This window comes from Eriocheir sinensis, chromosome 3, assembly GCF_024679095.1.
Source record: "Eriocheir sinensis breed Jianghai 21 chromosome 3, ASM2467909v1, whole genome shotgun sequence".
NCBI lineage: Eukaryota > Metazoa > Arthropoda > Malacostraca > Decapoda > Varunidae > Eriocheir > Eriocheir sinensis.
In genome coordinates this window covers 22,875,005-22,898,714 of record NC_066511.1, presented here as the reverse complement: position 1 = coordinate 22,898,714, position 23,710 = coordinate 22,875,005, and the positions used below count along the sequence as shown (strand labels likewise).

The 23,710-nt window shown below is 44.9% G+C and overlaps 1 protein-coding gene across 20 annotated transcripts in view; it reads left to right on the top strand.

Annotated features, from left to right (window-relative positions):
- Positions 1-23,710, top strand: part of LOC127006798 (kazrin-like) — a 140,583-nt gene that overhangs the window by 96,469 nt on the left and 20,404 nt on the right. For 9 of the 20 annotated variants that reach the window (XM_050877211.1, XM_050877223.1, XM_050877222.1 and 6 more), the window contains 6 exons: positions 12,334-12,546; positions 14,188-14,315; positions 15,904-16,083; positions 17,859-18,063; positions 19,293-19,379; positions 22,131-22,281. In XM_050877211.1, coding sequence (XP_050733168.1) covers positions 12,334-12,546; positions 14,188-14,315; positions 15,904-16,083; positions 17,859-18,063; positions 19,293-19,379; positions 22,131-22,281 — 964 coding nt within the window. Of the gene's footprint in view, positions 1-386; positions 8,233-12,333; positions 12,547-14,187; positions 14,316-15,903; positions 16,084-17,858; positions 18,064-19,292; positions 19,380-22,130; positions 22,282-23,710 lie in introns of those variants that run through there. The other 11 variants (XM_050877168.1, XM_050877164.1, XM_050877140.1 and 8 more) reach the window with 7 other exon arrangements.

The window sequence follows — 23,710 nt, the reverse complement described above, 5'->3', positions numbered from 1 at the left end:
AAACAGGAGAGATCGAGAGAGCGCAAGGGACAAAAGAAGGACAAGCAAACATGAGAATTAATGGAAGCGAAGACGTAACAGCTCGACCCGAGGACTCGCCAGGTAAGCCAGAGGAGGAGGCAAGCAGGTGTGACAAACGGCGAGGGAAGAGAAAGCAGATTACGCCAAGTGAAGAAGCAGGAGGGAAAATGGATGATGACAAGGCACGTGCGGGGGAGGAAGAAGAGGAGGAGGAGAAGAAAGAGGAGGAAGAAGAGGATGTGGCAACAGGATCCAATGAAGTCAAGAAAGAAACTCAGAGTGAAAACGAAGAGAAGGAAGATAACAGTGAGAATGGGGTGGGTGGAGGAGCTGGAGGCGGGGGAGGAGGAGGAGGAGGAGGAGAAGAAGGGGAAGTTGGAGGAGGGGGAGGAAAAAGAAGACGTAGAAGAAGAAGAACAAGAGGAGGAAGCAAGAAAGAGATGGAAAGTGAGAGCGAGAGAGACTTAGCGACCCAGAATGTTGAAGCAAGGAGTGACGAAGAAAATAAAAGTAAAGAGACAAATGAAAATATAACTAACTTGGAGGCGGAAGAAGGTAAAGCTCGTCAAGGGTCTGGCGATAAAAAAGGGAACCTGAGGGAGGGGCGAGGAACTGAGGTAGAAAACAAAACAACTGAGGTGGAAGGGAAGCAACAACAACAACACACAGCTCGTAAGAGTGAACACGGAGGCGCTGACGGCGAAGAAGCGTCCTTGAGCAGCGTCCGAAACCCGAAGGCCACCAAAGGGGACCCTGAAGCCAGACCTAGAGACGCTGGGATGAATGGAGCACCGCAGTTTTCAGACGTCGCCAAACAGATAATGAAAGAAGTTCAAGAGACACGTAACAGACGCAACAAGTGCTTGAGGGACCTGCGCAGCATGAAGCCCAAGGCCGCCAGAATCTACATAGCGAGGAGGTACAAGGAGAGAGCGGCGGAAAAGAAGACGCCACAGTCGGCATCATTGGGCATATCTGAAGGACAAAAGGATGAGGACAGTCTTAAGTCGTTGTCGCCTATTCCCGAAGCGACGAGTCCCAGTTTGCCTCAAAGTTCCCCGAAAACAAAGAAAAACTCTGTCGACTCGAGCTCGCCCTCAGAGGCTGTTCAGGATCCAGCGTCGTTCGTGTTTTCCCCAGGTGACCACCATGAAGCTCAGCCGATGTCGAAGGCTCTCCAAGGATCCTCGGTATCGCTGCGGAGAGAGGAGAGAGGAGAGAAAAACAGAAAATCCGAAAATAGTTCAACACAAGAAAACCCGGGAGAAGCTCGTTGCTCCTCCTCCTCCTTTTCTTCTAGTACGACAAACAATGAGAATAAGTTTCAAAATGAGCAAGGAGAAACATTCGAGGGAGTCGAAGTGGCAAAAAAAGAATTAATATCACTCAAATCATCCCCTCCGCCCCTCCCGCTGCCTTCTGTTGACCCATCTATGGTCGAGGGGAGTGAGCTGCGGCAACTTGATTCAGGTGATACGCTTACTAAAAACTCGCCGGGGACTGAGGCGGAGGCAACAGGAGGAAGGACGCAACAGTGTTTGGCTGCCGCGGGTCGTGTGAGGGTGTGTGGCAGCGCCCCGTCCAGCGTCGCCACCGCCGCCGCCACCACCACCCTCCAGTCTCGCTCCAGCTCCTCCCACTTCCACAACCCCGACGCGACGCACGGCAAGACGATAGAAAATTCTGTTCAGTTAACGAGTGACGCAGTTGACAATAATGGCAACATAGATGCTGGTGGCGCAGTGCAGGGTGAAGGTTTACTAAAAGTGCCGGGAAAGTTGCCACCCAGAGTTGTAGAAGTGAAACACAAAACTGGAGCAGGACCAAGTTTGGAGCCTCCGCCGCCATGTAACCCCCCTCACAGTGCGGGTAGTGAGGCCTCTGCCACGAACTTATCATCTACACAGGATCCAGAACAGGAGAAGCAAGGAGTTAAGAAAACGCACGCCCCTAAGAACGGGCGTGACGGGCGTGTGTCGGGCGCTGAGCAACAGAGCCTCGCAAACTCTTCTGAGGTTTTTGACAACGCGGACAACGAGAGCAAAGAAATCGGGGAAAGTGGTAGTTCTTTAAAGCTAAACGACCACAGCCAGGGCGCAAAAAAGGCAGAGGCTAGGACATCAATGAGACAGGACGATGGGAAAGAGGCAGAGGCTCTTGAGGGACCTTGGGCAACGCCGCAGCTGGCCCGAGTCGTGCAGGAGCTTGTCGTCTCCAGGAAATTCAACATGTCTTCGTCTCAGGCCAAGAAACGTCAGCAAAATTTAACACGCTTGGACGCCCAGCAGAAGGATCGCACACTCATCTTTGACAGTTCCAGGTTAATCAAAGCCGAGGACAAAAGTGAAGTCCCTCCAGAGCCACAAAACGAGACCTCTAAAGGTACTCAGAATCCCAGCCAGGCGCAAAAATCTGGATCCAGGAGTGTTTCGAGGATTATTGGGAGGAAGAACAGACGAGGCAATGGCAATGGGGAGCACTTTGCACACGGCAACCCCACGAAGAAGGGAAAGCAAAACCAACCCCAAGAAAGTAAAACTGCTCGTCTCACTGGAGAAGAGGAAGGGCGCCACAAACAGACAAAGCCACAAATCAAAGAGAACTCGCAAGATAAAAATACAAAAAATGAGAGTGTGCAACCAGAAGGAAGGGACGGGAACGCTGTTGAGGTTGGTGAGATATTAAAATGCGAAGGCAATAAAGCGAAACTAGTTGAGCACGATGACAGCAACACCTTACAGCCGCCCCCAAGGATTGAACAACTCTCTCGGTCACCGCAGCATCCGAGGCCCAGGCTGCGCAAGATCGTCGAGAACTTGACTCTCGTACACAATCAAGCTTCCCCAAGGAGCTCCCCGCAGCCAGGCTCTCCAGCGTTTAGTTCGTCCCTCAATTCATCACCAAGATTTATTGAAAACTCACCAAGATCTCCGTCTGGAGTCTCCCCTTTACCTATATCTCCTCGAGCCAGAGCCTCCAAAATGGTTGCCCTGAGCCCTCGGTTTGTAGAAGCTCTGTCACCGCCTGAAGTAGAAATAGTCGATGGGAAGAATGTCACAGAAGCAATGCAGGGCGGAAGTAATCTGCAACAGCACTTTGAGGCAAGAGCCCCTTCCAGCAGTGCCCAAAGAGACAATGTTCAAAGGGAAGACAACACAAGTATGCCTCCAACTCCAAGAAAGAGCAAGGAAGAAGAGTTGTTAAGCCCCTTGAGGAGAACGTCAACGCGGAATGACGCTCCCACTGAACTTATTTTTAACTTTATGAAGCTCCCGGAGATTACCACCGACAGCTGCAGTACCAAAAGTGACCAGAAACTTCCTGGTAGTGAATCTAGTCCCCAGGCGGAGTCTAATGCCGGACAAGCTCGAAACAAGGAACGACAACGGGGGCCTGAACTTCAGCCCTCAGAGGTCTCCAAACCGGGCGCTGGAAAGCTGGACTCAGACATTTTACAGTTTTTCGAGTCGCGGCAATATAAGCCCAGAGAGATAGTGCGAAATGAAACATTAATCACAGAACACTTCAGAGGCACCAACACAAAGTTAAGGACACACGGCGACGGGCGGAACAGGGGAGCTGCTTCACGTAACATGTCAAAAGGCAGCTCCTGCGATATTGAGCCTGGAAGGAGGGATCGCACCTTCAGTGACCCGATGGAAAAATCACCACGAGGAAGTAGAAACGCAGGGAAGCTGAGATCAGTGAAGAGTTTTGACGACAGTTCAGTGGTGAGATCATCTGCAAGTGAAGAAGAGACAGAGGAGGAGAATGAAACCCGCAATATAAAAAAGAGAAAGGAAGAGATGACACCAGAACGATCAAATGGTAAAGGTAAGGCCTCTAAAGCTCATATAGAGGTGGCGACTGAAGTGGACGATGCTAGCGAGTATAATATCTTCATCACCTCTGTTAATGACAGCAACAGAGGGAAGACGGAGGCGACAACAGACACCGCTAGACAGCAGCCAACTCCCTCAGCCCGGGACAGGCCACCGAAGACTGAAGAAAGTGAAGAACAAAACAATAAAAGAAAAGCCTTCGCTGGTATATCAGGCAGCCAAAACTTCACGGGGGAAGAAGGTGTTTACTCGGCTACTAACTTTCAGGAGAATCCTAAAAAGATTGAAGCTGTGCCCTACAACACCATTAAGAGCCAAAATACTTCTGAGAACGGGCAAAGAAACAGCGACAAAGCCACAGACAGGCCTAGTGTGTTAAGTGGCAACTCACCCTCCCCTAAGGGCGTGGGGCTCGATATCCTACAAGCTGGTGTTACGCACGGAGCAAAAAAGCAAGGAGGTGAAAGCGATACCGTCCTCAACGCCACGAAGAGTGTAGAAGAGATATCAGACAGGAAGAGGCTGACAAATAGTAATGAGGTGATTGTAACTTCGGATTCTACCTCCATCCCGAGTCTTCAGAGGGAGAAGGGCAAAGAGACAACCCCTTCAGTGCCTCGAGTCACTGGAGTCAACCCGTTCATGGCTGTTGTCCAGGAATTGCAGGAAAAAGCCGGGAGAGGGGTGGGGAGAAGGAAAGAAGTAGAGTGTGATGGGGGGTTACCCTTGCAAGACGATCTTGTTGGTGAGGTTGCCAACTCGCGATCCACCACGAGTTCCGTTCATCGGGTCACCCCAGCGTTGCCCCCTCTCCCACCTCCCCCAGAGTCCTCGTCAGGCCTCGCTTCCCTCACAGGGTCACCAGGGAGCAACCCAAATCTTGATCACAGACTGGATGATAGGAAACCGAATACAAAGGATGAGAAACACCATCATGACTTGAGTGAGGGCTCTAGAGACGCCTCCAGCGGGACTGAACTAGTGGTAAAGAACCCAGAAGAACTGGAGGGGGCAAAAAAGGCAAGTCGGGATTCTGTGATTTTCCATCTGACATTGGTGGGTTCTGGCGGCAAGAGAGAAAAGGATGCTGAACAAATAACACCGGAGCTTTCCCCACAAAGTATCGTGATCCAGAAGAAAATACATGCAACGTCTGCAGTGGAAAGTGAGAAGAGGACCTTCCTGGAGACTTGCGTCGACGATATTGAGCCGCAACAACAGCAACAGCAAGGCTCACCTTTCCCGTCTCAAGATGCATTCAACAAGACCGTAGCAAAAGGAGTAAAATCTAGTAAGGCTGATCACATTACGGGAGAAGATATTGAGAAAATATATGATGTTATAAACGTGACGGAGACGAATAAAACTTTCAACCCTGGAAGAGGAGGAGGAGGAGGAGGAGGAGGAGGAAATGGAGGGACAGGCGAGAGAGCGGGGCGTGGAGGTACTGCCGCTTCCCGTAGACTTCCAAAATGTCACCGAAGACTCACAAAGACTATATCGGAAGGAAGTTTCTCCCTCGATCAACAAGAACCTGACACCAGCGACTCTTCTAACCAAGACCCTGTGAAGCTTCCTCGACCGCCTTCTTTACTTAGAAGCCGGACAGAGAGCGAGTTTTCCCCTGAGAGATTGGCGTCAGCTGCTGCCGTGGAGTGTGAGGCTTCAAGCAAAGCGTCGACGGTCAGTGAAATCTTTGCCCGCGGGGTGTACGGCAGACTCAAGGCCAAGAGTCACAGCGCTGAAAACATTCGGATGTCTAGTTTGTCCTGCGTTGAGATTCCTTTCTCTCATGAGCCTCCAGCCCTACCCTCCGCCGCCCTATATCCCAACGTCTTCTCTTTATCCTCCTCTTCCTCTTGTCGCATTGTCGGTGTCTTGAAAAAGAAGCACTCAGCCGATGACTTCCTTGATTCCAGGAAGCAAAGAATGGACAACCAACCTATTAGAGGCAATGGAAACAGTCACGGCAATCCTGGAACAGGCCAGTACCCCTTCGCTCTTGAATCAGCGTGTGTCAAGGACGATCAAGCACCACAAGACACAGCAGGTAATGACAGCAAGCTTCCCACCGCTCCTCCACCATCAGAGTCGACACAAAGAGACACCACAGTACATCAGCAAGCGCCGGAGGTACAAGAAAAAAACATCAGTAGTTCTTCACAGTCAGGAAAGGCAGGAAAATCGTCTCTTTCCTCGAATCCATCGTCAGAAACACCTATATACCAAAATATACCCGAGGCTCTTCTGTATCAAAAGAAAACAGAGGCAGCGATGGTGAAAAACTCGCAGCAAAGTCAGATGAAAGAGGAACAACAGAAACCAAGTACAGGAGACCAGAAAAAGCCGCTTCAAAAAGTGATACACATATATGAAAACATGCCCATAGTCGCTGGGAGGGAGCCACAGGAGGAAGGAGCTGTCCTCGAATCTCCAAAGAGGATCACCCAGCCAGTACCAGAGAGTTCAATAAGTGGGAATGACTTTCCGGAATCCACAGGCTCATCCAGTTTGCCTTCCACCTCTCCCATAAGCGATGTCTTCTTTCCATCCAAACGCGCCACTTTTGAGAAGACTTCCTTGAGGCGAAAGCAACAACCAGAATCCGAAAGCAGAATTGAGAAGCAAAAATCGAACTATATGAAGCAAAGATCAGTAAGAGTTGGGATCCTCAAGAAGCAGAAGTCAGATATTACTGGAGTGCGACTTCAGAAGCTCCAGTACTTCGACACGGAGTTGCCTGGAGAGCTGCGGAGGTCTTATTCACTAAGCGGCAACGGTGTCCAGAACAAGGAGCCGAGATCTCCCAAGAATGGCCCAGAGGACGATACAGGTCCTGACATTCCGGACACTGACGCCAAACAGAGAGGAGAGGGCAAGGAGGAACTAAGTGACCTTGAACGTAGGTGTCACAGCTCTATCAGCAATACCAGCAGAAGCAGCACCATTGACCGGATTTTGCAGAGTTGTGCACCTTGCATATCCAGTAACACCACCAGCTCAACCCTCGACCTCTCCTCTCCTCTCCCCCTCTCTCAGTCTCCGCAGAAAAAAAATGTCTTTTACTCCGGAGGTGAAAGCACCGGCGGGACAGCGGGGCGTCTAGTACGTCGACAGCATCCGCGGGCGAAGCACCCATACAAATCTTCTTACTCATCCTCTGACGTAACCTTGCTAAGCTCTGGTGCATTGCCTGAAGCCTCCCATGGAGCCAACTTTGGCAAGCAGCCTACCAAAGCAGTACAAGAAAATTCCTTCAAAGCAGCATATCACAAGGGCCAGTCAGCCCCAGAGCAGGTACCCAGGACAGCAGAACCCGCCGAGTCTTGCTATATCAACAGTAGTCAGGACACAGGAAGCACCTCAGGACTGGCCTCATCAGAAACCTCCAGCAGCCTTGATGAAGCGGCCAACAACAGCAAACAGAATATGAAAGACGACGGCTTCGCCGGTTGTGACAGAGACAGCTGCACGCCAACCCCGGAACAAAGCGGCGGTCCAAATGGTGATACAGATTTTTACAGCGAATTACTTGACACCATCCTTAGTGTTGTCGACGCACAAGAGCAATCCTTCTCTGCGGAAGTCGAGAATCTGTGTTTCTCAGAAGAGGCTGAAAACTTGGGTGCCTCAGAAGGAGCAGCGTCACGTCTCAGCGAGAGGCGAGGCAACCAAGTGCAGGATAATGGAGACAACAATAAGGCGAAGAATCATAAAAAACACCCCACCGCCGTGACCAGTGACTCAGACTCCACCACCAGCGTCGACTCAGAGTTGGCGGAGGTTCGCCGTCGCATCACGGAGAGGTTTCCCCCCGCCCCACGCGCAGACCCCGAGGCCAGCCAGGAGTCCGTGCTGGCATCCCCGAGTGCCGTGTGTCCCATGCCAGACTGTGCCGCCTGTCGCTCCATAAACTTCTCCGAGCCTTTAGTGTTTGCCTTTGACCAACCCATCACGCCCCCAGTCCACTGTGAGCCTGAGCGCGCCTCAAGCCTTCCCTTTGTTGACCACGCCATTATCAAAACCAGCAGCGACCACTTCATTCGCTCCACCAGCCTCCCGCACGATCCAGACATCTATCACAGCACCCAGGTCATGTGCCGCCACGACCAGGACGAAGAGGAGTACTGGAGTGCTGGGGAAGAGACGGCACGAGGCACTCCGCAAGGCACTCCGCGTCACCATTCTGCGTTTCAAGGTCATTTACCTCAGCATTTGAAACATCAGCCAAAACCAGTTCCCTTGCGCAATGAGCTGTCGTCACTCGAAGACTCGATGACGAAAGCCTCGTCACTGCAAGACTCTTCGCTGCAGGACTCCTCACCGCATGACTCCTCTCCGCTTACAGACTCCGGCGTTGAGATTAAAGGTGAGAATTTTCTTGCTACAACACACGTACAACCGAACAGCAGTCTGGCATCTCTTGAAGGTAGGCGTAAGATGAGGTCGAAATAACAAAATGGGTGAGGAGCTGTCGGTTAGTATTTATCTAGGACACGCCACAGCCACTCCGGATCGCCCGCACACCACCGCCACCCTCAGGTCAACGGTGCGGGGCCAGAGGAGTTGTGTTCGTGTGGTACCGGTGACGCCTCGCAAACCCACAACCTCGACGCTAGACTTTAACTGTTTGTAAGTTATTATTAGTATTAGTATTATCATCATCATCATCATCATCATCACCACCAACAACGTCATTACCATGTTGTTCTTACTGCTGTTACTACGGTCATTATTATTATTATTATTATTATTATTATTATTATTATTATTATTATTATTATTATTATCACCAAAACAAGATTTTATTACAACAGTGCTATCAAGTATATATTGGTGAAAAATCTGAATAATCTATCGAAACACTGCATGGAGTCTTGCCCATTTCACTTGTAGATTCTCTCTCTCTCTCTCTCTCTCTCTCTCTCTCTCTCTCTCTCTCTCTCTCTCTCTCTCTCTCTCCCCCCCCTTCGTTATCGACGTACACCGCACATTACATAATCTAACTTTTTTTCAACACTAAGAATCTAGCATTTTCACTATCGCTCTTTGTTGTTTCCTTTTTATATAATTGCAAATACTCGAGCCTTTGCGGATGTTGCATCTTTCACTCTATTTACTCCGTTGGATGAGGGACAAAGACGCACAACTACAGTGACAAGTAAAAGTCCACTGTTCGATCATTCCCATGGGCTGTCTTGACGGACAGGTTTCGTGGGGACAAACGCGACCTCAGAAAGCTCAAATGACGACCGCATAGGCTGCCAGTCCTGCTATCTCTCTCTGCTACCTCAGCTCCGCCTCCAGTTGGCCTCGACTCCGGGTGGTGGTGGGCCGGGACGATACAGACTCTAGGGCGTCAGTTACCTGAGTCAGAGGCGTCGAGTGAGGAGTGATTCGCAGGGGCTTCCATCAGTGTTTTCCTCATAAAATGGGTGTTTCGACTTGCCGTCGTTGGAGGACCAGTGCCCCGGCGCGCAGCTGCAAAGTGAAATATAATCAAATTACGCGAAGTGCGAACTTATCAATGACTTTAGTTGAGTCTTTCATGTCGATGAGGACAGAGGACTCCGCGCGTTCTAAGTGAATTATTTTTAGTCAACGCTAATTACGGATCCCAAGGTCTGAGTGTTTGACAAAAAAAAAAGTATCAAATAATAATTCGTATTCGAAAAAACTTTTAAAGCTACTCAAGGTTAATTTGGAATGGTTTTAAGCATTAAAATCAAGGAGCAACCGTCAGTGGTGCATCAACCGCTGAATAGTGTCGGCCCTCGTCTGGAATGGGCAACAGCGTTGGATTTTACGCTGTGGCCGACCAGCTAAATGCTGGCCGCGTCAGCAGTCCAGCCCAAACAGACCTGGACATGCTGATCACAGGGACAGGAGCGGGATCACGAAATGTCAAACGACTATCTGTCGCCAGCATTAGTTCGCAGCACGTGGCCCCATCCCAGGTCTATGCGATTCCTTCCGAATGTGTCGATATGGAGACAAGGGCATCTACACAAAACCTTAACTCGGTAGAAAGCTGCCACTCAGGTGAATTTTGCTCCGAAGTTCAGCGAGGCCAAGAACCAAGAGAGATGGAGGAAGGGGATGAGTGTACTGTCGTGACTGCCGCCTCGCCTCGCAACACCAGCGCCGGCGAGGACGAACACCATTCTTACGTAGACAATCCGCTGGAACACAGTAATCTTGAAGGACCCAGTGACACAACAGGGCTAAATTTTGGGCATTTTTGTGAGGAGACTTACGACAACAATGTGAATGCTCACCGGGAAGAACCTCACCCTTGCCGCGGTAACGATGCAAGCGCGAGTCTTCTCATGGAACAGCCTTCAAGCTTCATTCAGTCTCTTCTGCAGGAGCTAGAAGACAATGAAACAGAGTCAAATGAGAACATAGGTTTGCTCGATGAAGATGATGAGCTTTTATTCGATGGACCCCCTGTGGTGTATACCGCAACGAACCCCGCTGACTGGCGACTAGGCACTCTCAAGGAGGAGACACCTACGTATTGGCAGAGGAAATCAAACTGTACGCTAAGCTCAGCGAGTGACCTGGCGGTCTATGATTCCAGTGAGGAGGACGGCAGCTTGACGATCGGCAGCGTGGTAAATGTGAACAACATAGATGCTGAAAGAGAAAAGGAAGAAGGTATTCAACTTTGTCTGGAGCCATTTGAAAACAAGATTGGGAAGATAGAAGAATGCCTCCTCAACAGCGGCGAGATATACAAAACCACAGACATTTACAAACGACGGAAGGTGGAAGACATGGAAAATGCCCCTGTACAGTCAAACGTGGACGTCTCCACTGTCATACAAGGCAACCACAACATCACCTACCTCAGATTCGGGGCAGGGCTGGAGGATGACGTAACCAGCGTTGTTGCCTCTGAGTACTCAGGGAGCAGCACCACCCAGCAGACGGTGTGCGGCGAGGACAAGATGTTCAGCCATATACACATGGTCATCAAGGATGTGACGGTCTGCACCAGGGAAGGAGGAGCATCGGATGCAACAGCCGTGGAGACGAGGACTGCAACGCTTCTCCCAGGCCCTCGCTTTGGTCGAAGCCTTTCAGCGACGGGGGAGTCACCCTGTGGCGTGGGCTGGGAGGGCGCCACGGTAGTGAGCGAGGACCTGGGCGGTGGAGCATTACAGGTTCCAAAAATGGCTGGCAACTGGCAGCACATTTACGGGCGACAATCCTCAGCTGACGTTCCATTGGGCCTCTTTGCTGAAAAATCAGGTAGTCAGGCATTCAAACAAAATTAATGTGACACTGAAACCAATACTGAAACTCACCGTTTTTTTTTTTTTTTTCATTGAAAAATTTGGTATTCACTCTACGTAATATAGCTATGAAAAAATGAATATACGACGATGACTTTTAGACATATTGACTTACCACATTCACAGACTCCCACGCACAGTAGTTCAGCCACAGGATGCTATCAATTATGTACATCGTCCCCTTGAGTCCTTGGTCACGGCTGTGTGATGCTTTTCCTTAGTCACGCCACTTCCGCAGAAGCGTGAGGTAGTGCCGGTGGCAGGAGAGCCTAAAACGGTCTTCTCATCTTCTTGGTTTATTTCAGCTGTTTTTCTGTTCCGCCGCCTAAACACAAAAAATGATGACCTTTACGAAAAGTTTGTATTCCGCAATGCTTTTAGACTTAGCCAACCTCCATGTTCCAGTGTGGTGTCATTAGACATCCCAAGATTGTGAGACTTCCCATCCTGAATACATACATGAATTTCGACACGGTACCGTGTCCTTTGTCGACTGCTTGTCGGGATCTGTTCCACCTAAGTTTATTCATATTATTATAAAAGCAAATGATGACGTATGTATGCATGTATATAACTAGTATAGGATATCAACAATTACTTTTTCTTCTTCTTGTGACCTGTTCCACTTTGCATCGCTTTTTAGGTCCTCCTTGGTACTTTTTTACACTTAGATGCTTCACTTAGATACTCTGGGATAGTGAAGATTGGGTTCCACGATGCGAAGTTCAGGATGGGATATCTTACGATACCGGATGACAGATGACACCACACCGGTTCAGCTGTATTGTTGACACAAGGCAATATCAGAAGAACTGTCCAACTGAATCATGAATATCAGACTTTTAGTTCGCCTCTCACGAAAACTATGTATATACGTACATCTTAAAGCGCAAAAATAATATCAAACCTGGGGCACGCTCCCTCCTCAGTCCGAAGCCCAAGTTATTCAACACAGGAACCGCAGTAGTCCTCTATAAATACTTAAGCTGATATCACAATGTAGTTTTTTCTTTACTCTTTAAAACGAGAACCTTTCTGGCTGATTACAACGGGATACCAACTAATAACATGAATGAATTGTGCTTTTTACACACTTGGCAGGGAATCTTTGAAGGTTATTGAAATTTCAGAGAAGTTGTATATTGACTCGCTGCGTTTCTTCTCGGCAGATCACAGCGAGCTAACAAGCAACCAGCTGGTGGAGGAAGTGTCTCAGCTGCGCCTCGAGAATGAGAAGCTGTCGGCGAGGAACCGTAACCTGCAGAGTGAGGTGGAGGAGCTGCGGCGGGTGAAGGAAAGCAGGGGGGAGGATGACGCTTCCCTCAAACCCAAGATCGGTGAGATGACGGTGGAGCTGACGCATGCCAAGGAGGCGCTCTCGGGTAAGTTTGTCTTCTTCGGCAGTAGATGAAGTTGTGCTACCTTAAAACACTTTCCCTCTTCTTTCTCCTCCTCGTCTTCATCATTATCTAATCCTCCTCCTCCTCCTCATATTTATATGGCTACTTGATTGATTGATTGATAGTTTATTGTTGCAAGCAAACAACAAAGGAGAAGGGAAGAGCTACTTACGACCTTACGACCAGAAGGCGAAAGGTCCGCTAAATGAAATTATTTGATCATTTACTGGAAAAGGTCATCACAGGGGAGGAAGACTTCTTATGGTAAAGATTCGTTTTAGTACCGTGCCAGTATTTCACTATCTACTTTATGAAACATCACTATCTCTTCATATATCTTTTCTACAAACCTTCAACAGTCATGGAAACGCTTTGAAAATCCAATTCAAGGAGTTTTTTTCTACTCTTGAAAATAGGGGATAATGTTTACGAAAGCGTCGCCTCCTCTGGCGGCGGCCGCGGCGACGGTGCAGCCGCCACATCCGCAAAATAGCTCGCAGAGGGTTTAGGGTCGGGGAGCATATTTAAACTACTCCAACCGAACTTTACGACCTACTAACGGGGGGGCCCTCGATCCCACTTTCTACCCCCCCCCACACACACACACACACATGTATATGTGACATATTTCAGCGAGGAGGTATTTCTCGCAACACCGACTGCACCGTCGCCGCGGCCGCCGCCAGAGGAGGCGACGCGCTTTCGTATACATTATTCCCTATTTTCAAGAGTAAAAAAAAAGTCCTTGAATTGAATTTTCAAAGCGTTTCCATGACTGTTGAAGGTTTGTAGAAAAGATATATGAAGAGCTACTGATGTTTCATAAGGTAGGTAATGAGATACTGGCACGGTACTAAAACGAATCTCTACCTTTCTTTTTAACAGACTTCCCCCTAGGTTAGAAGGTAGCAGGGAGTAGACTGCACATCAGTCTCTTCCTCAAAACCAGTACCTATGTATGGTGACAGTATCACTAGCTAGGATTATTAAGGATTTTTTTGTGATCGCTGATTTATATTGTTAGGTAATAATACGTGAGACAAATGAACATGTGTAAAACTAAACATTTTTTGCAGTTTTGATTATAAATGATTCAGGTGGAGGTCTCGGAAGCTCAGAGGAAGACAATCGGACATGGTCATGGCAGCTTCATCTGCACGTTGTCGATGGAGTTTTTGTGCTCTCTAAACTGTTATCTGCCTCTCATCTCTGGGGAAAGTATATATATAGACACACACACACACACACACACAGCACACACATATACGGGTTACGGTAGTGGTAAAGCTTTGCGCTGCCAGGCTTCACGGTCTGGCAGGCGGAGGTTCGAGCTCCGCTCAGGCCGCGATTTTTCCACTGATAAGGAGCGGTTACTGTCCCCTCTTGAGCAAGGGGGTTAGTGTGTGTTGCGTGTGAAGGTCCCAGGAGTACCCAGAGATCGACAATAATGGGCCTTGCTCGAATCGGGAGGTACCTATACTTGCTGGCGATGACGAGTCCAGCTCGTGATTAGGCCTTGGTGAATTACACACACACACACACAAACTTGATCAAGCTCGACGGTAGCATGTCCCAATATCAACTGTGCTTGCCGCACTATATTGCATGATTTTTTCGTCACAGCATTGAAAGCAGACAGGAAGCGCCTGAAGGCAGAGAAATTCGACTTACTGAACCAAATGAAGCAACTGTACGCCACTCTGGAGGACAAGGAGAAGGAGCTGAGGGACTTCATTCGGAATTATGAACAGGTGAGAGGGGCGGAAGGGGTGTCTTTGTGTAGCCTACTGATATTATATGTAAACATCCCACTAAAAAGAGTTAGACCAGAGAATACCATATCACTTAAACTGTTTATGATGTGCTTAAAAGAGTTTTTCAAAGAGCTTAACTGGAAGCTTAAGGAAATTGAATTAGGAAATGAATGTCTAAGTAATCTTTGATTTCAATATGACATTGTTCTATTTAGGAAAACTAGGAATGATCTTCAGCATATGAGAGAATTAAACAGGGATAGTCTACAGATAGACCTGAAGAGGAATTAAAAGAAAACTAGTTGACTTTTGTTTAATAAATACGCTCAAATTTAACATATCCAAGGGAAAGCTTTAGAAACAGTAAATGATATTGTGTACAGGACAGTTGATTCATTCAGTCCACCGCAACTTTTTCCATCCTAAAAATAGAGAAAATAACATGGAAAGTCCCACATAATCAAACAACAGCAAGGAAAATACAAAAAGGCAGTAACTGTCAAGTGTTCTTTACCACTTTCTTGTAAGTTGCTTTACTATCACTTTTGCTACTTAGCTCATCACCCGCATACACACAAGATATGTAAATGTGTAGTTTCTCACATCTACCTCAGTAGGCTATCCTCTATCTGTTGCTTCATATTACTGACTCAGTATGTGTACATCGCGTTGTCAGTACTTGTGCAGAAGGATAAGGATTTGGATCTTAAAGTCACATGTGCTTCATCTCTTACTTTATGGTTAAAATACATCAACATAAAATACTGACTTCAAGAGGCGAGTTGATACCTTTGGTAATAATTGTGCTTACAGAATCATGAGGTTTCATTGGAATGGTTTTGTGTCAAATCCGCAGTTATTATATGAGACAGAATCGAGGTCTATTACTTGCATAGTCCGTGAATGCCAACTCCAGCTACTTGGGCATGTGGCAGGCCGCACAAGATTCAATCCTGCTGCACAGGTTGTGACAACCCTGTGTGGAGAAGCTGAGGGGGCTCCCACAAAGCTCGTTGCTAGAGCCAGTCAATGAATCCTGCCATGAGTAACTTTGTATGGGAATCTGGCCTACACAAACTTGCTTAGAGGGATAACCGTAGATGGCATTGTAAATGGACGAGACAACATGTGTAGTGTGGCGACTCTATATATATATATATATATATATATATATATATATATATATATATATATATATATATAGTATATATATATATATATATATATATACTATATATATATATAGTCAAACCATTTCGAAATGTCCGTTTGGGCATTCGATTCTGCGGGTCCTTTCCTCCCCTCTGCTCTGCCACACAGTGCCAACACCAACTTTTCCCTCTCATATGTTACCTATAGGTAGCATATGAAGGAAGGGACTGTGTGGCAGAGCAGAGGGGACAAAAATACATTTCCCTTCAATAATAATATGAAGGTGTTAATGATTAAAAACTTTTGTTCAAAGCTAACAGACGTCTGTTACGACGGAAATAGTATTCTCTTTAAGGTAAAGAAACACAACAGCAGAACAAAACTACACAAGTACCAAAAAAGAAAAATTGTTTCTTGTCTCTTCTTCACCCAGCGGATGAAGGACAGCGACGAGTCCCTCCGCCACCTGGCCGCCGAGAGAGACGAGACAGAGCGGGAAAAGTGGAGCATCCTCAAGCATGCGAGAGACGAGTCCGAGAGGGTCGTCAAACTCTCAACGCAGCTCAGCCTCAAGGAAGCCACTGTAAAGAAGCTCCAGGAAGAACTTGACATGGTACTATTTATAGGAAGTTAGAGTGATGAGGTTCTGACTATAATAGTATGCATTCTTTTTATCACCCTCTCACTTCATTGTGCATAGGTTGAATGGGCTTAAAATCAAATGTTATTGGTAATTTTGCCGAGGTTCTCAAAAAGTGAGCCATGTTTGGACTTGCCACTCAGTGATTTTAATTGTTTTTTCCAGACTTCCTTATTAACAATCTGAAGGGGGTCAGAAACGGTATTCATCTAGTTTTACACCCAGCACTCTGGAGCTTGACACTTTTTTCTAGCATAAATCTTGTACTCTTCATCCTTCTTTACAATCATTTTCTGCGGAAATGGCTAAATGAGAAGTTCGAGGGGGTGAAGCTCCCACCCGTGTTAGGAGATGATGTCAGGTTTGCTTAGATCTATTAAGTGTAATGATTTATGATAAATACTTGTGATACGCTCCACCATGTGCCTATATTTTCCATTATGGCGGTCGACGTGAGCCATCTGTGACTGTAGCAAGGCCCTTGTGGTCTTGCGAGGGGTGAAGTGGTTATTTCTCCTCGTTCCTGCGTATTATGAGGATGTAACTTTTATTTCTGGTAAGTTTTGATGTGTTTGCTATCAGCTTCCATCATATTATTTGCGGAAATCATTAGTTTTTTGGAGAGGTTAGGGAAGTGCTAGAGGAGAGAGTGCTCGCGGTAGTGTTGCCTGATATCCCTTGGGGGCACATAAGAACAGGTGAATATATTGTAACCTTCAAACCAAATGGAATTGGTCAAAGGGGGAAAACCCCCCCGCGTTAGGTGATGTTAGGGCTCATTAGATTTAAATAAAGGGGTTTAGAGGAGCGAAGTCTACCTTTTTTTAAGTGATTAAGGTTGGTTACATTTTATAAGTTCAACTGTCTGTGATAAATACGTGGATACTCTTCCCAACCACCACTGTCAATATCAAGATCAAGATAAGATTTGAGCACTTGCATAGGTGCCCTGCGCATTATTGTTCAGATCCAGATTTCATTCTTGGTCAATATGGCTGTCGAAGCAGCGCATCAGCTTAACTCTGGAGGCGGCAGAGTTCGCCTTCCCCAAGGTCTTGTGAGGCAGTTAGTTCTCATTTTCCTAATTTCTTCATATTATGAGGTCAAGGCTTTTATTTTTGGTGAGTTGATGTGTTTTCTACAAAATGCAACATTTTTTTTCCAGAAATCACTAGTTCTGGGGAAGGGGGGTGGGGAGAGAAATTTGGAAAACTATATAGTAATATCTGCGGGAAATAGCAGATTGATTGAAAACGCAAAAATATTAGAACTGAACAGTTTCATATACCATTACATTTTTGTGAGCAGTGGCATAGTTACAGGGGGTGGGGGGGCATGTGCCCCCTCATAAGAATCTGGTACCCACCCAGGTGCCCCCCCCCACTGGCCATGCCTTGGTACCTACCACTGATCTGATCTTAGATTCTAAGAGCATATTCTAAGACTTAGAATATGCTCTAGTAACCTTTTATGTAGTATATCAGAATGTCCAAGCTCCACTTGCCTAGTGCTCTCCATACTCAGCTGTGCCACCCCTCCACAGGTTACCCCCTTTGATAGATACCTAGCTTTGCCTGATTGTGAGATGGTTGATGAATACTATTATAGTACTACATATATAGATACCCATGATAATGGCACTGAAAGAATAGCTTTCCTGACTGCTGCAGTGATGAAGAATTATATATATCAATAAATTATAATGCAGAGGTCTACTCTTCAAATGTGAATTACTAGTATTCTCTTAGGTCCGGAAGCAGCTCAACTCTGTGGGTTACTACAGTGATGCAGAGTCTGTCAGGACCAATGGCTTGCCCACACCTACTGCCTCCACCCCCACCTGCTCTCCGCTACCCGTTGCCACCCCCACGCCAACCCCCAATGGACGGGGGTCTTCGGCTGACTCCGGTGTGAGGCTCTCCAGTGACCGGGAGTCCACTGCCAGCCATGATGGTGAGACTATTGCCCAAACTGTTTTACATGAAATAATGGTGCCTTAGTTGCTTTTCACTAATAAGTATACTAATTATAACTGAAAAAAGCTGATATCTTGGGAATCCCTTAGCAGTTGCATAAGACTGAAACCCAGGTTGCTTTTAATGGAATCTGTGATGCTTTTGTCCTTTGGTCACCTAATTCTATTTAGATGCATTATAACATTATATTTAATGGTTTCTTTACATTATGGAATTCATCACTACACTGTATGGGCTTTTCACTTCCTCTGGTCTCAATTGTATGTCCTTTTACCCAAGATACTTTCAAGGATATTAGATAAATATTTTACAATCTTTATATCGAAAAAAAAAAAGTTCATGAAAGGAGAATGGAAATGACAAGAGAAGAGACTGAAGTAGTGAAAAATATTCATTATATATTCGAAATTCATGGTTATTATTCACTCCAAAGAATTTAATTACAATTATATTATGGGAAATGAGAGAGAGAGAGAGAGAGAGAGAGAGAGAGAGAGAGAGAGAGAGAGAGAGAGAGAGAGAGAGAGAGAGAGAGAGAGAGAGAGAGAGAGAGAGAGAGAGAGAGAATGTCTAGCAGATTCAGATAAATTAAAGAAATAAGGAAAACCTTAACCCTGCAGTGCAGTGTGGCTTGTTGAAGGATGAAATTGATAATGCACATCAACTTTTACAATCCATTCTAGAAATTATTACATATATATATAGTAAACTAAGTTTGAGGGAAGTTACTGAGTGATCTTAGTCTCCAGACTATTTTATCAAATTTTTGCATAGTGGTTCTCATTTTGCCATATTACTTAGATTTTACAATAGACGGTTTGGACCTCTGGGGTTACGGTTTAATGAGATGCAATTAATATACGTAGTTGTTGAGGAAACAAAAATCTTTATGCTAATTACGAGCTAAGAGCTAAAATGTTTTCATCATTGTTGCGTCAGTCTCAACAGAGAATAAATTTCCTCTATTATTTAGTCTGTTGATATTAAATCAAGGCTGTAATTACTGTCTTCAGTGTAATAATGTTTCTTTGATGAAGTATTACTTTGTTTCTGGCTCATATGTATCAAATATCACTGTACTTGTTGTGCAGATCCCATCAGCAACTTTTCTGTTATAGTTTATGTTGCTGTTAATATTAATGTTTCCTTAAATAACATCTTTACATGTTATCCCCAGTGTACATTATTTGTGACTTTGAATTCTAGGCGCCCCCTTCCTACTCCTGGACCGTGGGTCTGTGGATTGTGATTCATATCGATGTGCTGCCGTTCCCCAGTACCTCTATTATGCCTGTATGTCAGATTGTGGCGTTACCTGTACCTCAGCAATGCCTGTGTTATATCAATGAGCCAGTTGTTGCATTGCTTTTTGCTGTCCTTTTAGCAAACCTGAATGCTGGTTGTTTCATTCCTATTTTTGCCTGTCTACCTGTGATTTTGAAGGTCTTTATAGTTTTGATGGATTCATTTTATAACTGATGCTATTTTCAGCTGTATAATTTTCAAATCAATGTTGAATACCAGAAGCAGTGAGTGCCAGTTTATATTCTCAGTTTTTTTTTTATATGGTATACAGAAGTACTTTAATCCCTAACTTCTGTTACATTGAGAAATGTATTTATCTAATTAACTGTAACAGGCAAGTCTCATAACCTTCTCCTATGCCTAGCCAAGACTCAAAGAGTCTTCTGTCACCTATGTCTGTTTTCTTCTTATTGTATAGGGTATTATTCCCCCATCCAGTGGTCTATGTTTGAGCTTTACCAAGGAACCAATTTGTAGGAAAGAAATGCTCTCCTACAATGACAGCAAAGCAATAGAATCCTTGGTGTTTGGTCAAGATGGAAAATATCCAGAGATTTCCTTAAAGGTGGTGCTAAAAGATCTTTTTGACCTTATTCCCAACTAGCTGTAAAAACTCTGGTGCATTGGTGATATACTTTCCAGAACCTCTTGATGGAGTAGCAGTGTGTTAGAAAAAATTTGAGGGATTTGCTTTTCAGCTGTATGTGGGAAATGATTGAAATAATCCTTGTTAGACTAGAGGCAAGGCTCTAGCTGTGAGGCAAGGTCAGATAAGATAAACATTTTACTGGGAATTCAACACTTCCAAAAACAAAGAAATTTGACAAAGTGAGAGGTGATAAAAACCTGGTATGAAAAAGGCATCATCACTTGTAATGAATCATTTCCTGTATATCACATCAAGGCAAAAAATAGGTAAATACACACACACACACACACACACACACACACACACACACACACACACACACACACACATGGCAATGAAGGGAATGGAAAATATTGACAGGGATGACTTGCTTGAATGGGATGCTAGAAAGAGAAGAGGTCAGAGAAAGAACTTAAAGAAGACAAGGTTTCTGAGACATATTAACAAACAGCTTTTCACTGACACCTGGAATGACCTCGAAAAAGAGTTAGTCCTATGGTCCTACCCCATGATATTCATGAATTCAAAGCTAAACTTGATGAACTAAGATTTGGAGATGGGGTCCCACAAGTGTAGCTTGCTTACTGTATATCAGAACTAGGTAAATAAACACACACACAAAATGTGGCATGTTTAATAATTAATTGCATTCCTGGACTGAGAAATGCAGGATTTGACGAATTATGCATGCAGTGTTCCTGTAGTTTATATCAATGAAACTTGATTTATTGAGCTGTGGATCCCATTATAGACAGAGATACACAGTTTACCTCTCATCACAGCTTATTTAAGGAACCTTTCCATTTTCCCTCCCAGCCTTTATGAATGTCACATTCATTTCATGACACTTCATAGGAAATGGCATTCCTATCAAATATACTCTTGCCTCTCCTTTTGCATTATAAACATTCATATTTTGTATTTTCCTCCTGACAATGATCTTCCTTCAATATGAACCAATCCTTCATATCTTCTGTCCATTCTCTCACAGAAATTTTGAGAGGATATTTGTGCAGAGCATCACTTTTATGAGAAAACATTTGTCATTCTGCATGATTGGTTGTAAACGTTAATTAATTTTAACTGCTTTTTTATGTATGAGATTTTGAGTGCTTGACTTATTTTACTTCAGATATGTTTTAAGTATTTATTTACCATGGACTAAATATGGGCTTTCCAAGTGTCTCTTTGCATTTTGGAGTATTTTTTTATTTCTCTTGAGCACTGTAGCAAATTTTATTTGTGTACAGAATTTCTAGACTAAACATAGGGAGCCAGAGTGTGTACATGATTCTGTGTCATGTATTTCACTGTTTTAATTTATTAGACCTTCTCACACTTTTTTCTTCAAAAGAATCTCTATTAACTGGAAACTGTTTTGGTCACAAGTACTACCAGTAAGGCTACATACAAATAGTTTTTTCATTGAAATGTTGTAATGCATGCTGTGGTGCAGTGGTTAGCTCGCCTACCGAAGAATCCGCAGGCCTGGGTTCGATCCCTGCCCTGAGCAGTTGGTGCCCAGCTTGCCCAACTGTTCATCCCCTTTTTGTGCTGGTCAATAAATAGGTACCTGGGGAAACCTGGAGAAGGTAAATTGGTGGCTCAAATGTCACACTGTCCCTGTACCCAAGGGTAGCGGTTTTATACCCACCACAGGCTTAAGGGTTTAAAAGAGAAAGATGAGCACTGAGGTCATGTGCAGCTTAGTATATGTCCCCAACTTTAAAATTTATAGACTAAGATGCAGCTGGGCAAGAAGCCTTGATTTTTTTAATATATATATATATATATATATATATATATATATATATATATATATATATATATATATATATATATATATATATATATATATATATATATATATTTATATATGTTGGCCTGTCTATTTATTTTTCCTAATTCAAATTTGTTGCTTTTGTTTGGCCTGTTTCCTAACTTTGAATGCTGTAGGTGAAAAAAATTGTCTTTTAAAGTTTGTCTTTACCTCTGCTCTATTAAAGCACTACTTTAAATATATTTAACAATGTAGGAAACTGTTTACCTTTACTCATTACATTTATTACTCACTTTTAATGGTGGTCTAGGTGGGCCAGGCACCCCTAAAGAGTCCCCCTCACTCTCCCCCCTGTATGCCACTCCTGCGTATTGCCGGGCAGGGGATGACCAGTCTGGCAGAGGGGACAGAACACCTACCAGTGTACAAACTCCTGCACCCATGAGTGGCCTTGCTAACAGGTAAGGTATTTCTTGAGTGTCTTTGTGTAAACTAAAACTTTTTTCTTGTAGTAGTATTTTTTTATCCAATCAGATATTAAAATGTTTTCTATTTACTCCTGTTGCTATCAGGAATTGTCCTCAGATCTCTTATCAGAATGTGTTATAAGTTACTTTCTTTTGTTAACAGATATTGGCCTCAATTTTTTTATCTAATGAATATTGGTCTCAGTTCTATATTTATTTATATAAAATGGCCCATGCTTGTATATGGGAAGGTATTACAGTGATCATATGCTTTGGAATTATTGTGGGAGTAAGGCAGGGATGTGTTATGTTCCCTTGACTCTAATGTGTATAGTACATGTATGGGTGTCTGAGCAAGATAAAAGCAAGACAGTGGAGTAATGGTGCAAAAAACTGTTATGAATGGTATATACCAACAGATAATGGCAAGTTTGTTTCCTGATGCCACTGTTCTCTTGGCCAAAAATGAGAACAAGCTACAAAAAACATTGGATGAGTTTAATAGGAGCTGCAGGAGAGGGAAGTTTTGAGTGAATGAAGTGATGGAAAAGTAAATTAATTGTATGAAGAGAAAGCAAACTAAAATCATTAATTTTACATCACCCTATAGAGTGTGTTGGTCAAGTGTAACTAGTTGTGATGTAAGCTTGAGACAATACGATGCAGAAAGTGGAAAAATTTATGTATCGTATCAGGGAACAAATTGGAAGTGAAGAAGTGAAAGTAGGGTGAATTGAGAACCATAGAAGGAAAGAATGTAAGCATGGAGATGAAGAGAAATTCAAGGAGCAGTATATACAGCTTGCACAAATGATTTCTGCTCCAGAGTCCACGCATCAAGATTTGCCGTGCAACTTCATATTTGCCTCCCATACAATCATTACAACCCAAGAGGCATTAATGGTGTGTCCAGCAGGGATGTACATCTTTTTCTCCACTCACTGGTGTGGGGGAAGGAAGGTCTCCCTCCCTCCCCTCCATCCGGGGGGGTTGACAGTTTGTATGGCCTTGAACAATTTATAGCCTAAAATTTCTCCTACATCCTTGTGTTTTTGCCCATTTTTGATGGATTACATAATGGATGGAAAACATACAGGTGGCAAAACAATACCAGGAATCTCTGATCTTTACATTGCTGGGCACAGTACTAAGGAAATTTGCAAACTTAAAAGACTGAAGCTTAGAACAGTGCGAAACTTGATCCACTGATATAAGGCTGGCGGAGAGGGGACGGTCACACTCCCCAAGAAACAACCAGGGAAATAAAAAAATTTATACATAAAAGCAGGAACGTGTTAAAACGATAGCTTGACGTCACTCCTCACCTTAGAACCAGAAAACTGAAAGAACAAGCCCACACTCTTCTTGGTGATGTGTCGCTCCCTACAGTGCAAGAAACTCTGCAACATGACCTAGGCAGTAG